Source organism: Marmota monax, unplaced genomic scaffold, assembly GCF_021218885.2.
Source record: "Marmota monax isolate L192 unplaced genomic scaffold, Marmota_monax_Labrador192_F-V1.1 WCK01_AAM20220418_F8-fsc00015, whole genome shotgun sequence".
NCBI classification, from domain to species: domain Eukaryota; kingdom Metazoa; phylum Chordata; class Mammalia; order Rodentia; family Sciuridae; genus Marmota; species Marmota monax.
In genome coordinates, this window is record NW_026692194.1 from 25,764,736 (window position 1) to 25,781,858 (window position 17,123).

A 17,123-nucleotide genomic window follows, 5' to 3' on the forward strand; every position below is an offset into this window, starting at 1 on the left:
TACACATTAGAGTGTTGACCCTACATTTTCTTCTAGCAGTTTACAAAGCTTCTAGTCTAATCCCTAGGTCTTTGATCCATTTTTAGGTGACTTTTGTGTAATGTGAGAGATGGAAATCTAACATTCTTCTACATGTGGATATGCAGTTTTCCTAGCACCATTTTGTTAAAAAGTTAACTTTCTCCAACATATTTTTGGCACCCTTGTAAAGGATCAAATGATTGCATCTGTGTGGGTTTGTCTCTGTGTCTTCCATTCTGTAACAATGATCTATGTGTCTATGTATCTATGTGATCTATGTATTTTATACCTGTACTGTGTTGCCTTTGTTACTATAGCTCTAGGAATTTGAAATTGGAATTATGAAGCCTCTAGCATTGCTTTTTTTGCTTAGACTTAATTTGGTTGCTCTGGGTCTTTCATTATTTCATATGAAATTTAGGGTTTTTTTCTAGTTCTGTGAAGAATATCATTGATATCTTGATAGAGATTGTATGAATCTGTAGATCACTTTCAATAATATGGTCATTTAAATGACATTGATTCTGCCTATCCATGAACATGGGAGTTCTTTCCATCTTCTAGTGTCTTCTTCAGTGGTTCTTTAAAAGAAATATGGATTTAATATGAATTTTTATGATTAAATGGAAAATTAAAACTAGCTTAATAAATTAAAAATAAAGTATAAGTAAGATCAGTGACATGTTCTGTAGCTATGGGAAGCTCATTATATACATTATGAGTTCAGGATGAGAAAGGTAAAAGACCTTCCCAATTGTGGGTGAATTAAGTGACTTGTGGAGCTATGTTCAGCTTCAAGCATGGTGTTTTTAAAAAGTAAGGATGTGGATCACTTAGAGGGGGCTCAGAGGAGCAGAGCCAATCTGATAAACAAACTTAGCGTATGACTGAAGTTGTTATGAAAGTCCAGTTTCAAATGCCTGAAAGAATGTCAAGTGAGATAGGACAGCATTTATTCTGCATGACCTAGCAGATGGGACTAGGACAAATGAGTGAGACCCAGCAGCCTGAACTGATGGACAGACCTATTAGAACCTGGACAATGAGATCATGAATTTCATAATAGCGGAGACTCACATGTATGGCATTGGCAACCAAATAGTTGGCAGAGATAGTTTTTAAAATTTCACATTAAACAAGGGTATTAAATTGGCAAGCTCTGAAACCTGCCTAAAGCTCTAAGTTCAGCTATTTTTTCTTACCTACCTTTAATGCCTCAGTTGAAGGAAGCAGATGCCTACAGCAAAATGTGTGTTCAGATACCTCTCATAAGGAAGTATCTTTCTATATGCACATAAGAGGAAGATTATTGACATCATCAACTTTGCCTCAAAGAACCTATAAGTACTTCTCATTGGTCAGGTTATAGAGAAAAGCTTATTGCACTTCTTCAAAACCCAGAACAAGAAGCAAATTCTTATTTGGGAATGAATAACTGAATTTGGTTATATACAAACCACTATGGTTAGGGAGAGATGATAATTGTTTTATCATGAGAAATAACCTGCAAACATCTCAAGGGGTAAAGGGAAAGGAAAGAAAAGAAAAAAAGTGTCTCAGGGAAACTTTAGTGATAATGACTTACTCAAATAGATCACTGTGTGAGCAAGACAACCATTGTGCTTAATTCAAACCCTTATGTGTTCAAAACATACACCCAGATATACACAGATACAAGAAAGCGTGGGATTAAAAATTCATCAATTGAATCAGAATTCTCATTTTTTTCTCCTAAAATGACAAGGGGGGAATTAACTAATTGCTAAGACTTATTTGTTTCATCTTTTACATTTTATGATTTTGTGAGAACCTTTGAAAGTGAAGAGAAATGAAATATGGAACAAGAGAGTAAAATTTGATTCGTAATTACTGGATATCAAGTTGTAAAACAAAATGTGATAGTGAGGAAGGGGAAAGCATATGGAATACCTAGAAGGGATTTAAAGTCCAGTACTTCCCCAGATTAACAGTGGCATATGTGTCTCAAACTGCTTTACATTACAGACTCATGATGATTTAGGCTGGCTTCCCAAATTCTATAGTGATCAGCCAGGTGCAACTCAGGATATTTGATTCTGAACCAGGTGATTGACCTTCAGCAACTAGAAATGGAAATAAGAAGAGATTCTAAATGGTCTCAACCATGATGCCATCCTTTCTAGTTGTCTTGGTTCCCTGTTTTCTTGGTCCTCAAAGGTTCATAGAAGAGTTTATATCTGACTCTGCAAAAGTAGTAATCATAAATATGTCTAGAAAATATTAGAATACAAATATTACTGATGAGTGCATCAATATTTTCACATTCCAAAAAAGGCAGTATTGTATCCATACAGCACCAGACATTAGAAGAATTAAATCAGTATGTAATAGATGCTATTTTCTTCAGCTTGCTTCAAGAAGGCATCACATGTAGAGGAACTGACTGAGTGGTCATGTTAAAAAGTCACTGAAGTCCCTCACGGGGCGCACGCCTGTAATCCCAAAGGCTCAGGAGACTGACAGGCAGGAAGATCGTAAGTTAAAGGGCCCCAGCAATTTAGACCCTAAGCTACTTAGGGAGAACCTGTCTCAAAATAAAAAATTTAAAAATTGCCTGGGGATATGGCTCAGTGGTTAAGCACAGCTGAATTCAATCCCTGGTACCAAACAAAAACAAACCAAAACAATACAAAAATCACTTAAATTCTATAAATTCAAGTTCTTCTGTGTACAACAGGATTAATGCCTACCTTACAAGATTAGTGTACAAATGAAATAGAATTAGGTATGTGAAAGAATCTCACTCAGTGCCTGTCACGTAGTAGACGCTCCATTATATTCCCTCTTTCTGTTGCTTCCTTCTTTTCTTTTCCTAAAATTAAGCAGCTCAGGGAACTGTAATGATAATGACTTACTCAAACAGAAATATAGACCCAATGAAATCAGGATACACGGGTCATATTGATTTACTGCCTTTCCTCCAACAAGTAACAATAATGGAATATGACACATCTATCTGTAAAGAGACTTTCAGTTTTACAAAGGACTTGGACATTTCCTCCTCTGGTCCTTGCAACAGCTCTATATTGTGTGAGTTTGGACATTTATTTGACAGACAAGAAACGGAAGCTCAGAAAGTTTGTGTCTTGCCCCCAATAAGCTACAATAACCAGAAGTGGAATTTTAAAGTTTCTGACCCAAATGTCCACCACACCTTGGCAGTTTCTTTTTCTGTTTTTCAAAAATCTCCCCAGGGACAAACCGTGATCATCTAGGGAAGGATATCAAGAATCACCTGTTTATTTTAGAAGGTTACCTGTGAGTACCAAACCCAGGGGGTGCCTTTCATGAGATGTTACATGATGATGCTCTCATCCCCCTGCTTCAGAGCTGGACAGTGCCTGTAGTACTATCACATCAGTAATTGAAGTGACACCATCTCCATTATCTGCACTTTTAATGATTTGGCTATTTTTCTGTAATGATATGTAGGAAGCCCAACATATATCAAGGAAGCTCTTTAAAAGGCCGTGGGAGGGATTACTCAAATTCAGCTTGTTTGTCTTTCCTTTAATGGAACCCATAAAGTTGAAAAAAAAATATTCTGAGATAAGAGGGGTTTACTTGGGATCCTGTAAAAGCACACTCACCAACCTGTTTCTTTGCCTCACAGAGAGGAAGTCCTTGAAAGAATTATGTAGCTTCCAGTAACCCTGTGCTAGTAAGCATGCAGAGCTGGCAGATTGCTATCATTTTTGCTGTCAAATAAAAGTTGCTCCCAGGGCTTGGGTTTTTGTTGTTGTTGTTTATTTTGTTTTTATTTTTTATGTTCCACTGCTCTTTGCAGGAAACAGACTTTTAAATACAGTCCAGGTGGTGATGGATGCTCATAATATTTATGTGTCTTTCCCCAAGACAGGGCAATCATGCATTATGCATGGCAGTCAGTGGTCATTTTTAATATTTAAATAACTTCTCAGTTGAAGATAAAATTTATAAAGTCAGTGAAATTCCAGCAAAAAGGCTGGAAAGTTACTTCTATTTTCAAATGCTGGAAAATAAATGAACCACCCAGGCCAGACTTAAGCATTAAAACATTTAAGATTTCTTCTAATGCTGGAGTCCTACAGAAGGATCTCCCCAGTCCCACACACACCCTTCTCTCTCTCTCTTGCTTTCATATCCATCACTTTGACATTAATAGATCATGAAGTTAATTTTCAAGGGTAAGATTTAATTTTGTTTAAAAAAAAATAAAGCTAAAATGTAACCTTAGGACCCAGCATGTTGACTAAGCAATTAAATAATGATGGGAAACACAGTGGCAATCCTAAGTGGAGGAAAATAATGATAACTACCATGATAATCATCACCTTGAAACATCCTCAGACACTTTGCAGAGATGATCTAATTATTCCCCTGCACCTCCCTCACAGGAAAGGTGTTATTATTTCCATCTTGAAAACAAATATAATATCTACTCTCGATTTCTAAGTGTCATTTCTTCTGAAAAGCTTGTTTATTTTCTTGTTCATCTTCAAAATATAAGACTTAGTCACCTAAAATTAAGTAATTTTGCAGAATCAGAGGCAGAATAGCATGTTTCTATGAATGTTGGATAACAATTCAATGTTTTCCAAGCACTTTAATCATTTGCCCTAGAAATTATAAAATGGCCACAAATAGAGAAATTTTAAAAAGATTGGATACAAAATAAATATAACTAGAAATTCTAGTGATCTTTCTGAATCCCCCAGCATACACGTGCTCCCTTGTAGAATGGATGGTGGGGGGGAAGAGAAGAGGCAGAGAAATCAGAGGCAGCCCTGAAAACTAGACTTTTGATGCTGTGTTTTACTTAGAGCCAAAGTGTAGGATAAAAGGAAGTGGGAAGGAAAGAGAAAGGAAAAAAAACATTAAAAAGAAGAAATGTATAAAGACACGGGAAAAGATTGAAAGACTGGGTAATAAGAACACTAATTGTTTTATTTTTTTTTTAATTGATGTATCATAATGGTACATGTCTAGGGAATGAGTGTGATGTGGTGATACGTATATACTACACTTAAATGCCATAACATGAGAGGCTCCTGAAGGCCTGCTGCATTGGTTTGCCAGGGCTGCCATAGGCTAGGCGGTGTAAACAGCAGGAATTTGTTTTCTCAGAGTTCAGGAGGCTGGAAGTCCAAGATCAAGGTGTCAGCAGGCTGGGTTCCTCCAGACACCACTTCTTTGTGGCTTGCAAATTCTATATTTTGCTGCATCGTCACATGGTCTTTCCTCTGTGCACACACATCCTGGTGTCTCTCTGTGTTTCAATTTCCTCTTCTTATTAGGGACACCAATCAGAATGGATTAGGGCCCACCCAGAGGGCCTCTTTTTAACTTAATTACCTCTTTAAAGGCCCTGTTTTTTAAATAAGGTCATATTCTAAGCATTGGGGTGGACATTGGTGTCAACATATGAATTTGGGGGAGACAGTGCAGCCCATACCAGGTGAGTTTATTAAGAAGCACCTTGTGCTTTTAGGCAAGCTTCTTAGAAATGTGTAATAACCATATAGCCTGAGCCCTTGGAGGAGGAGGACACTGGTGCTTTTTACACCCCCATACGTATCAGTCAGCAAAGTTCACTCAAGTTCTGTACCTAATCAGATCCCAAAGGCTGTCCTGCTCATCTGCTGGAGGAGACAGATCCCCAAGTTTTACATAATAGGTCAGACCACATGCTCCTGGAAGAGTAGGCCATTGCTACTTCTCTCTTTTTCTGTAAGGTGACAAGTGACAGACCCAGACATTCTTCTTTTCATGTTTTGTGAGAAGCACTCTTTACTTGAAGCTTCCTCGTTTTCAGAGGGTTTACCCACTCGTGATTTGCACCAGATGGCCTCACCATGGGGTGTCTCACGAAGTGCACATTTGCTCCATGCTGGCAATCTCTGGTCATATAGACAACTGGAAAGTTGACAGCCCCACCTACTGCCAGCTGTGTTAGTTGGGGGAAGTAAAAAGTAGATCCCTCGTGATAAAATTGGAGCAGGTGAACAAAGTCTTCAAGAAGTTGTTTTCAAAATGGCCACAAAATATGTGAATCTATATATCTCCTACCACGTCTAGAAAAGTTGAAATTCAATATCCTAATTTTAAATTACATGAATGGGGATTATTTTCACATTATCAATGAAATCTCCACTTGAAAATATTATTATAAATTTTCTATTTTCTTGTGCATTTCAAATATGACTCAATAAGGAATTATGATCTGTGTGTGTATATTTTGGAATTATATACTGACATAAAATTGGTAGAAATTCATGAATGCATTCTTTCATTTAAGAGGCATTTAGCTACCTGAGGGAGATTGTACCAAACACTAGAGGCACAAAGATAAATGAAGAGTTCACAGTCAACTGGAGAAGAGAGGAAAGTAAATAGGTACAATTAAGAGAAAACAGCAGTTGTCAAACTGCAGAACATATAAGAATCATGTGGAGGGGCTTATTCAAGGCCAGATTTATTATTACACACTCCTCCAAGTTTCTGAATCAGTGGGGCTGAGGACTGTCATTTCTAATAAGCACCCAAGGGCTTCTGATGCAGCTGGCTTAGGGAGCACATTTTGAGAATCACTGACCAAGAGTCCAAAGTGTTGGGAGCTATGGACACTCTGAGAAAGTGTGTCCAGCCCTGGTTAAGGTGGGGGAGATCTGAGAGAACATCATGGAAATGAATATTAAGGAACAAGGGAGACGGAGAAGGAAGGAGGGACTGAACACATTTAGTTCTAAAGGGTGAAAGTGGGAGAAAGTGCATACGGTTTGAAAACAATGCAAATAATTTCACTTATTCATGATAAAGGTTGATTTTAAGGTAGTCATAGGAAATGAAGCTGGAGTGACACACAAGGGCCACCATTGTGGGTTGAGGCCTTGTATGAATATTATCCTGATGGTAATTATATAATCATTGATCTGGAGTAGGAGAAAAGATCCCTAGTAGACTCTGACCACAATAACTGTCTTCAAAAGAGGCAACTCTGGGGGAAGAAATTCTTTTTTATTTCTCTGACATGACAAACCCCACAGGAAGTGATATGAGTGTAGAAAGGGCATACTGATTGCACATAAGCAGACCCAGGTGGGGGTAAGTTTTTGCCATTGACCAACCAGCACAATAAGGAGGCATTTGAGTGCCTTGATAATTAATGGTTCATCGTCCCTTAGAAAACCCTAAGCCTCACCCAACTCTGATGGCCAATTATCTCTTGGAGGGGAGGGATGACAGGTTAGGAAGGAGGAAGACCTGGGTCATAATGAAATGTGCTTCATTCCTTTCTCTCCAGGGGAAGATGATGACGATGATGAATGTGGGGAGGAGAAGCTGCCCTCCTGTTTTGATTACGTGATGCACTTTCTGACTGTGTTCTGGAAGGTCCTGTTTGCCTTCGTCCCTCCTACGGAATACTGGAATGGCTGGGCATGCTTCATTGTCTCCATTCTCATGATTGGCCTACTGACAGCTTTCATTGGAGATCTGGCTTCCCACTTTGGTTGCACCATTGGCCTGAAAGATTCCGTGACCGCCGTCGTGTTTGTTGCACTTGGGACTTCAGTGCCAGGTACAGAATGCCTTCTATCTAATTCCCCCCAAAGTGGAAGCTCATTTGCCTTCTTGATCCTTTCTTTCCTACAATTTTAAGGGCTGTGATAATGAACCAGGCCTGTGAAGGATGCGAGACCAGAGATAAATAAGTGTGTTACCAAATAATGTGCTGTCAAATAGTGGCCCTTCTCAAGGTTATAAAGCTGGTCAGTGTCATTGTGCTGACAGGCATGCATTCCCAAAGGGCCTCCACGGAGAGAGCCAATCAGTTTGATGAATAGATGTTCAGATCAGCTTCCCTTTAGAGTGAATGCTTTCAAAAGCACAAAACAAAATACCAAATCATCTTCAAGAACAAAATATCTGTCTTTTATATTGAAAAAGGTTTGGATTATTTCCATGAAACTGTATGTTTAGGTAACTAAGATACTTAATAGATACTTGATAAACTATTCTTTTGATCTAAGTATTAGTGGGAGTAAATAGGAAATAGACATTGATCAGGATAGAGAGAAGTATTTTTGACAAAAGTGAGCAGACCAAGTGCACATTTTGAAGACAGCCTTCATGCATCCCTTATAAAATGAATTTCTCTTCCAAGCTACAACTATAGCTCATTATGTTGACTCAGAATTCTGAGTGAAGCATCATCACACCAAATATTAATAGCACTATTTTTTAAAACTTTGATGAGCCTCAGAATTACCTGGGAATTTGTTGAAAAATGCATAAGTTGGAGACCCATAATCGACCCAATGGAAGGTAGAGCCCAGAAATGTGTATTTTAAACTCACCAATGACTCTGTTTTATATCACAGCTTATTGTAATTGAAATTCTAGGCCTGTTCCCTAGCATTAGTTGCATCTTGACAGACATAAAGACTTAACTCTGAGCATAGAAGGCATTCATTCTCTGCCCAGTAGCAGACCAAGGACACAATTAGAGCAGGCTTGGAAAAAGACAGGACTGGAAGAAAATCTAGCTCAGCTAATGAAGCCAATCACTCTATTTTCCACAAATATCACAGTCTTGATCAAGTTGCTATGATTGCTAGTAGCTAGTCATAGTTGGCAATCTTGGTTTGGGGTTTAGAATGAAAACAAGTACAATTTATGTCATGTACAGTCAGGCATCATGGTATATGTGCTCCATCGTTGACCCAAATGTCATTTTATGGTGTATGACTGTATTTCATTGGAATTCACCAGTTGCAGTTCTCCATGGATATTTATCATCTCAGTTACTATGGAAAAGTGACTTAACTTCTCTGAGCTTCAGTTTCTGCATCTGTAAAATAGGGACAACCATACTTACCATTCAGAATTGTGGTAAGATTGGAGAAAATATTAGGATATAAATTTTCCATCTAGTCAAGCATCAATAGAATTCTCATAAATAATTCAATATAATTGTGGCTCTTAAGATCATTGTTTATGTTGAATAATTTAAGATGATCTGACCAGTATAAATCCATAGTTACCTTGAATAACTCTGAGTAACCATGGAAGTCTTCAGACTTTCTCTGGTCAGACACAATATATGGTAGTATTTTCCAACAGCCTGACCACTTAGAGGGGTCCTGATTAAAAGGACCCACATAGTTTTGGTGTCCAGCCCAATTAATGGATGAGGCAAAGGATTTAGAAAGAATTCTCACTCTTCCTTTAGTGAACAGGGTTATTCAACCTTCCAGACAACTCAGGTTTTTTTGGTACCGGGGATTTAACTTAGGGGCACTCAAACACTGAGCCACATCCCCAGCCCTATTGTGTATTTTATTTAGAGACAGGGTCTCACTGAGTTGCTTAGCACCTACCTCACTTTTTCTGAGGCTGGCTTTGAACTCTCCATCCTCCTACCTCAGCCACTGCACCCAACTCCTAGACGACTCTTGATCCTTGCAGGAGGGCAGACTTTTTCAATCTATTTATGCTCAGTTGTGCATCTGATGTGTACTTTGAATATTTCTCCAAAACTTACCATAAGTTAACCAAGCAGGAGGAAATCTTAAAATATTAACAATCTTATATTGTTATATTTAGAAAATATATTCAACTAAAGAAGCTAAACATCACGGTTGCCATTGCTTCTGGGGTTAGTATAAGGAAATATGTTTGGGGGTCTACTTTCCCTAGGGCTTAAGTCACTGCATCAAATGGTGTCCAAGGTAGCACACACTGATGGCCTGGGTTTATAATGCTGGAGGAGTATATGTGGAAATTGGAATAACAAAGACAGAATTAGATCTCTTGTGACAATTGTCCAAAATCAGTCTTTTTTTTTTCTGAAAAGGCAGCAGCAGTTCATTCTACCAAATGCATTTCTTTTAAAAAGGATAAAAATACTTTCCCTACATCAAGTCTTTGTTTCTAATTTGTTTTGTAATTCACCAATTCCTCATATCCAACACCTCAAAACTGATTACTTTTTCTATATGCCAATTTTCCAAATAGTCTCCAGAAAAATATGGCAGCTGCATGTTAAATTCACATTTTTGCTGTAACATGAAATGTTAGATTAGAGCAGAGCTTAACGTATAGTGAAGTCACCTGTTCTGCTACTAAAAGCCAATGCAGAACCCAGGTAGAGACATCAAAAGGTAAGAAACTCTATTTGGGGAGAATACAACAGAATAATTAGTTGTTGAAATGACTTCTCTTATGACTGCCATAAATGACATAATGACTGCCATAAATGTTTCCCATTGGGACATAGATTTCTTTGCTCTATTATGGGGATAACTTCTATAATTTGCTGCAGTATTAACTATACAGCATGCTCCCTAAGCAATATATTCATGGGTAATCTCAGATAATCAAATCTATATAAATAGTCATTTTCTTCCCCCAAAAGCTATGCAAATTAAAAAAGATGCTAAATGAACATAATATTTCTGACTTTATTCTTCAACCCTGCTGATTCAGAGTCATGTTTATTATATCCCCTGACTCCTAAAAATTAAAATAAAATAAAATGATAATGATGTTTCTAGATCACAAAGTCCAGGTAGAAAAATAAAAAATAAAAAATCTAATTCTCTCCACTTACAGTGTGCCATTAATCAACTTTGCTCTGGATGCCCAGTTTTTTCCTCTAGGATGGTATCTTGGCACTTTTCCCAAAGTAGAAAGGCTTCTGCTTTGTGTCTATTGAACTGCTGCTCCTCTGGAGGTGAGAATCTTGAATTCTTAGATATGGTGGTCATATGGGCATTGAAAACTTTCCCATTGCCAGTCCTCCCGCCACAGGGCAGCATTAAATAGCTGTATCTTGTTAAAAATATATTTTACCATGTTGTTCAAAGGAAATAGCTTGTGGCTTTTCAGGTGAGAGAGCTTTAGCTTGTGGCTTTTCAGGTGAGAGAGCTTCTTCCTCATACCACCTGGGATCCAATGCTCATTAAAATTTACTAGCAAGGGAGTGTCCACCAAGGTTCTCACTCATCCCAACCTTTAGTATGTCTACAAAGCTCAAAGACCTGCACCTGTCAGTAGAGGAAGGCTCTCCTTTTTCTGAATCACAGTTCTGTAGGCCTCCTGTCTGGAGGAGGAGACTTCTGGAACACAGTCTCTTTCCACCTTGAACTGTTAAAGTGAGCCAGAGCCTGGTCTGTAGGCCTCTTTTCTTCTGAATTCATGCTAGCTACCTGGACATGGTCTTCATAGTTTATATATATATATATATATACACACACACACACACACATCTTTCTGGTTTCTAGGATGATGTCCACCTAACACATAAAAAATTGCAATTGTGTGCATGTGCAGTGTTTGCCCATGTGTGTGGTATGTATAAGAAAATGGACAAATCAGTCATTTACACATTAGTATGAGTTGATTTAATCAGATTACTTTCTTCCTAACACCTTGTATAAACAGCTAAGAATCAGATATAATTATTGAGGGAGGTAAACAGTGGATATTTGTATAGTGTGTCTTATTCTTGAGGAATAGGACATATCTGAGGGTTATTGCCATAGGAAGGGGTAAAATTCAACTTTAGAGCATGGAGAACCTCAGGATAGAAGCATTTTTTCCTCTTTCATAATTTTGGCTCTGGTGGAAACTGTGATGAGCAGCAAGGTAGTTTTGTGCATTCTTCGTTCTTTATTCTCCTATGATCCCCACTTCTAGAGCCACCACTCAGGCCATTACTTCTAAAACTCCAGGCATGCTCTGTGGAGTGCTAAACAGACATGTTGCTGTCACTTGACGTGGGTCCACAACTGTGTCAGAGCACATTGTTTCTATGGAAAAGCTGGCTCAAAATTCAGGGGAAAAAAAATAAAAGAAGGAATATTTGGAACACAGCCTTTTAAAAATGAGAGACAAACTAAAATTGTACATTATTTTAGCTTCCAGTTATTTTCTTGGGCAAAAACGTGGTTATATCAGGCCAAGATATTCCAGTTTCTATACCAATTCCAGATATCTCAATTTCCTATTGCATTCATATGGAATTAAGCATTTGTCTTTATTACAGGGAAAACATAAATGTTGATGCACTGGGTATATTTTGCTTCCCGATGTCTTGCCTTGGTCTTTGTACCTCATGGCTGGATCTGTCTGATGCTTCCCTACTGCCCCCTGGAGCTTACCAGATGCTCACTACAGGGCCAGAAAAGTTAAAAAAATTGAGTGTTGAGTATTCCAGGCTGTCCCCTTAGCCCCTGGCATTGTCGATTTTCTGTTTCCTTCCAATGTTTTCAATGTCCCTTTATCCTTTGAAATCTGTCACGTAGGAATTTTTTCCCTCTGGAGATTTTAAGGCATGAAAGGAAAGGAAACAAAGGAATCTAGAGTTGTTGTGCTTTTTTCCCCATTTTTAAAATTGATCCTTGGGGGGGGGAACACAATTGGGGAAAATTTTACATTATTTTTAAATTATATCATGTGCCCTGATTTCTAGACACCACAGGAAGGATTTGATGTAAAGCTAGTTCTGCTGGCCATTCACTGTGTTCTCTTAGGGTCACGCTGTCCTGCCTGCCCCCAAGGGAGTTCAGTGAAAAGAGCTTTAGAACTGAATTCAGGGACCTGGACTCCTAATCTTTATTCACTGTGTGACTGTAATTGATTTCTTGGCTCTGAGCCTCAGTTTCTTCGCCTGTAAAATAGGCATGGTACAGACAATTCAAACAGAATTGACGAATTAAGTAACTTTGTGGATCTCAGAGCACTTTGTGGACTGAAAACTTGTATACAACGCAGGACATAATTATCTCATTATTTACACTGAGGTCAACTCTAAACAATGAAAAAAGAAATGGGAAACCATCAGAAAAGGAGGATAAATAGGAAAAGTTTTATGAGCAAGGAAGGAAATTTTCTTTTAATTAACCATAAAGCTCCCATGGGCACTGGACATAAATGCTGTGTTTATATTATCTATTATCTTATTTAGATTATGTCATTAAGTGATATGAAGCTATATAGCCACCTCCCAAACATTCCTCACTTATTTACTAGTATATTTTTGTCTCTGAGACCAAAAATGAAATTTATCTACTTGTTTGACGCTGTGCTAGAAAACATTATTTTTTTGTACAAAAATTATGAACTATTAATGGTTTACATTTTTCAGTTTTTAATCTCCTGACTTCTAAAAATTCCCCAAACTAAGATACTCTAAAATACATTCATATAGCAAGCACTTTACTCTATATTCTGTTGCTTTCTTTCTCAGAAGACCCTAAAATAACTTGTGTGGTTGTGAAGGTTAAAAAATGAAGTCTCAAGGAAGCACCATACTCTGAATGACACTCCTGGAGATGTATCAGGTACCACATCTATGGATGTAGACAGTGACAGCCCTGTCTAAAGGCTACCCTGTAGCTTCTAGGAGAGTGTGCACCAGGATCTTCTTGCTATGTGAGGAAGTTCAGGTTCATATAGAATAAATGATCTGTTCACATTTAGTCCAAGTTTATATGGATGGTAATTTCTGGAACCAGTATTATCTCTCATATTTTATAATCTGGTACTTAGCCACTGTATCAAGCAACCATTATGCTGAAATATACACTGTTTCCAAATACCTTACATTTTTTTTTTGAAATTACTCATTTCTCTTTTACCTCAATTTTAGTATTTTCCACATTTAAAGCATATGACACTGGAGTGACAGTGAGCTCAGGCACTGTTATTATTCCTGTTGGCATCAAAAACAACTAGTAGACATCATGCTTCAAAACTGTCATAAATTAATAAAGGTCTGCTTCTGTAACTACAAATTTATCATTTAAAATGTAAAAAATGTACACACTGAAATTCTTTTAAAGATGTTCAGCTCTGATATAGCAGGCAAAAAATAGAATAAAAGGCAATCAATCCTCATCCACACAACCATGTGCAAAAGGCTGTGAACACAGAGGGAAATTGGCCACTCCAAGGATAGACCAAGCTGCAGGTGGTAGCTTCTCCAGGTCCTGCGTGGGTGGGGCCCAGGAAGGGCTTATTGGGGAGCCTCTCTCAGCAGTCACATTCTGCAAAGGCTCACTGGCAACTTTGGAAATCAAGTTCCAGTGCTGTGGTCTCTGAGAAGTAGGAGATTGGAAGTGGAATCACTGGAGATCACTGCCCAAGGGCTCATCACTAAACACAGTCTACCTGTTTCTTAACCACAGAGATGGAGTCAGAAGGGAACACCACAGCAACCCAGTGGAGAGTGACACCCAGCTACTCTGGATTTGCAGTCATCTAAACCCCCTTGAAGAACAGCAGGGAATCACATTGACTCAATTATTTCCTCCCATCCCATCCCAATTCACATAGATATGATGTTGCCAGTGCAAGGCTCACAGATAGATTGATTTGTTAGTAACAGCCTCAGCCTCAGAAAAATTGCACAAAGTTGTCTCTTAGTGCAGTGTTCATAAATGCTCACCAAGGGGATATAAAAAAACATGAACTTTAGAGGCAGATAGATGAGCCTTCAAACCAACCCTTTCCCCCTCCACTTTCTAGATGTATGACACACTCCAGAGGCAAATTGCTTAACTCCTCTAAGCCTTAGTTTCTTTTTTTTTTTTTTTTTTTTAATTTTTTATTGTGGGTTGTTCAAAACATTACAAATTTCTTGACATATCATATTCCACACTTTGATTCTAGTGGGTTATGAACTCCCACCTTCACCCCATACACAGATTGCAGATTCACATCAGTTACACATCCATTGATTTACAAATTGCCATACTAGTGTCTGTTGTGCTCCGCTGCCTTTCCCATCATCCACCCTCCCCCCTCCCCACCTCTCCCCTCCCCTCCCCTCCTCTCTCTCTACCCCCTCCACTGTATAACCCTGAGGGTCTCCTTCCATTACCGTGCAATTTACCTTCTCTCTCCCTTTCCCTCCCACCTCTCATCCCTGTTAAATGTTAATCTTCTTCTCCTGTTCTTCATCCCTACTCTGTTCTTAGTTACTTTCCTTATATCAAAGAAGACATTTGGCATTTGTTTTTTAGGGATTGGCTAGCTTCACTTAGCATAATCTGCTCTAATGCCATCCATTTCCCTGTAAATTCTATGATTTTGTCATTTTTTAATGCAGAGTAATACTCCATTGTGTATAAATGCCACATTTTTTTTATCCATTCGTCTATTGAAGGGCATCTAGGTTGGTTCCACAGTCTTGCTATTGTGAACTGTGCTGCTATGAACATCGATGTAGCAGTGTCCCTGTAGCATGCTCTTTTTAGGTCTTTAGGGAATAGACCAAGAAGGGGAATAGCTGGGTCAAATGGTGGCTCCATTCCCAGCTTTCCAAGAAATCTCCATACTGCTTTCCAAATTGGCTGCACCAATCTGCAGTCCCACCAGCAATGTACAAGTGTACCCTTTTCCCCACATCCTCGCCAGCACTTGTTGTTGTTTGACTTCCTAATGGCTGCCAATCTTACTGGAGTGAGATGGTATCTTAGGGTGGTTTTGATTTGCATTTCTCTGACAGCTAGAGATGTTGAGCATTTTTTCATGTACTTGTTGATTGACTGTATGTCCTCCTCTGTGAAGTGTCTGTTCAGGTCCTTGGCCCATTTGTTGATTGGGTTGTTTGTTCTCTTATTGTCTAATTTTTTGAGTTCTTTGTATACTCTGGATATTAGGGCTCTATCTGAAGTGTGAGGAGTAAAGATTTGTTCCCAGGATGTAGGCTCCCTATTTACCTCTCTTATTGTTTCTTTTGCTGAGAAAAAACTTCTTAGTTTGAGTAAGTCCCATTTGTTGATTCTAGTTATTAACTTTTGTGCTATGGGTGTCCTATTGAGGAATTTGGAGCCCGACCCCACCGACTGTAGATCGTAGCCAACTTTTTCTTCTATCAGACGGCGCGTCTCTGATTTGATATCAAGTTCCTTGATCCATTTTGAATTCACTTTTGTGCATGGCGAGAGAAAGGGATTCAGTTTCATTTTGTTGCATATGGATTTCCAGTTTTCCCAGCACCATTTGTTGAAGATGCTATCCTTCCTCCATTGCATGCTTTTAGCCCCTTTATCAAATATAAGATAGTTGTAGTTTTGTGGATTGGTTTCTGTGTCCTCTATTCTGTACCATTGGTCCACACGCCTGTTTTGGTACCAGTACCATGCTGTTTTTGTTACTATTGCTCTGTAGTATAGTTTGAAGTCTGGTATCGCTATACCGCCTGATTCACACTTCTTGCTTAGCATTGTTTTTGCTATTCTGGGTCTTTTATTTTTCCATATGAATTTCATGATTGCTTTCTCTATTTCTACAAGAAATGCCATTGGGATTTTGATTGGCATTGCATTAAACCTATAGAGAACTTTTGGTAATATCGCCATTTTGATGATGTTAGTTCTGCCTATCCATGAACAGGGTATATTTTTCCATCTTCTAAGATCTTCTTCTATTTCTCTCTTTAGGGTTCTGTAGTTTTCATTGTATAAGTCTTTCACCTCTTTTGTTAGGTTGATTCCCAAGTATTTTATTTTTTTTGAAGATATTTTGAATGGAGTGGTTGTCCTCATTTCCATTTCAGAGGATTTGTCGCTGATATACAGGAATGCCTTTGATTTATGCGTGTTGATTTTAAATCCTGCCACTTTGCTGAATTCATTTATTAGCTCTAATAGTTTCTTTGTAGAGCCTTTTGGGTCTGCTAGATATAGAATCATATCATCTGCAAATAGTGATAATTTAATTTCTTCTTTTCCTATTTTTATGCCTTTAATTTCTTTCGTCTGTCTAATTGCTCTGGCCAGTGTTTCGAGAACTATGTTGAAGAGAAGTGGAGAGAGAGGGCATCCCTGTCTTGTTCCAGATTTTAGAGGGAATGCCTTCAGTTTTTCTCCATTCAGAATAATGCTAGTCTGAGGCTTAGCATAGATTGCTTTTACAATATTGAGGTATGTTCCTGTTATCCCTAGTTTTTCTAGAGTTTTGAACATAAAGGGATGCTGTACTTTGTCAAATGCTTTTTCCGCATCTATCGAGATGATCATATGGTTCTTATTTTTAAGTCTATTGATGTGGTGAATAACATTTATTGATTTCCG

General features: G+C 38.3%; 1 protein-coding gene across 14 annotated transcripts in view; it reads left to right on the forward strand.

Annotated features, from left to right (window-relative positions):
• The window catches only part of Slc8a1 (solute carrier family 8 member A1), a 370,999-nt gene that overhangs the window by 331,007 nt on the left and 22,869 nt on the right, over positions 1-17,123 (forward strand). For all 14 annotated transcript variants that reach the window (XM_046425346.2, XM_046425323.2, XM_046425326.2 and 11 more), the window contains one exon: positions 7,343-7,618. In XM_046425346.2, coding sequence (XP_046281302.1) covers positions 7,343-7,618 — 276 coding nt within the window. The remainder of the gene's footprint in view (positions 1-7,342; positions 7,619-17,123) is intronic.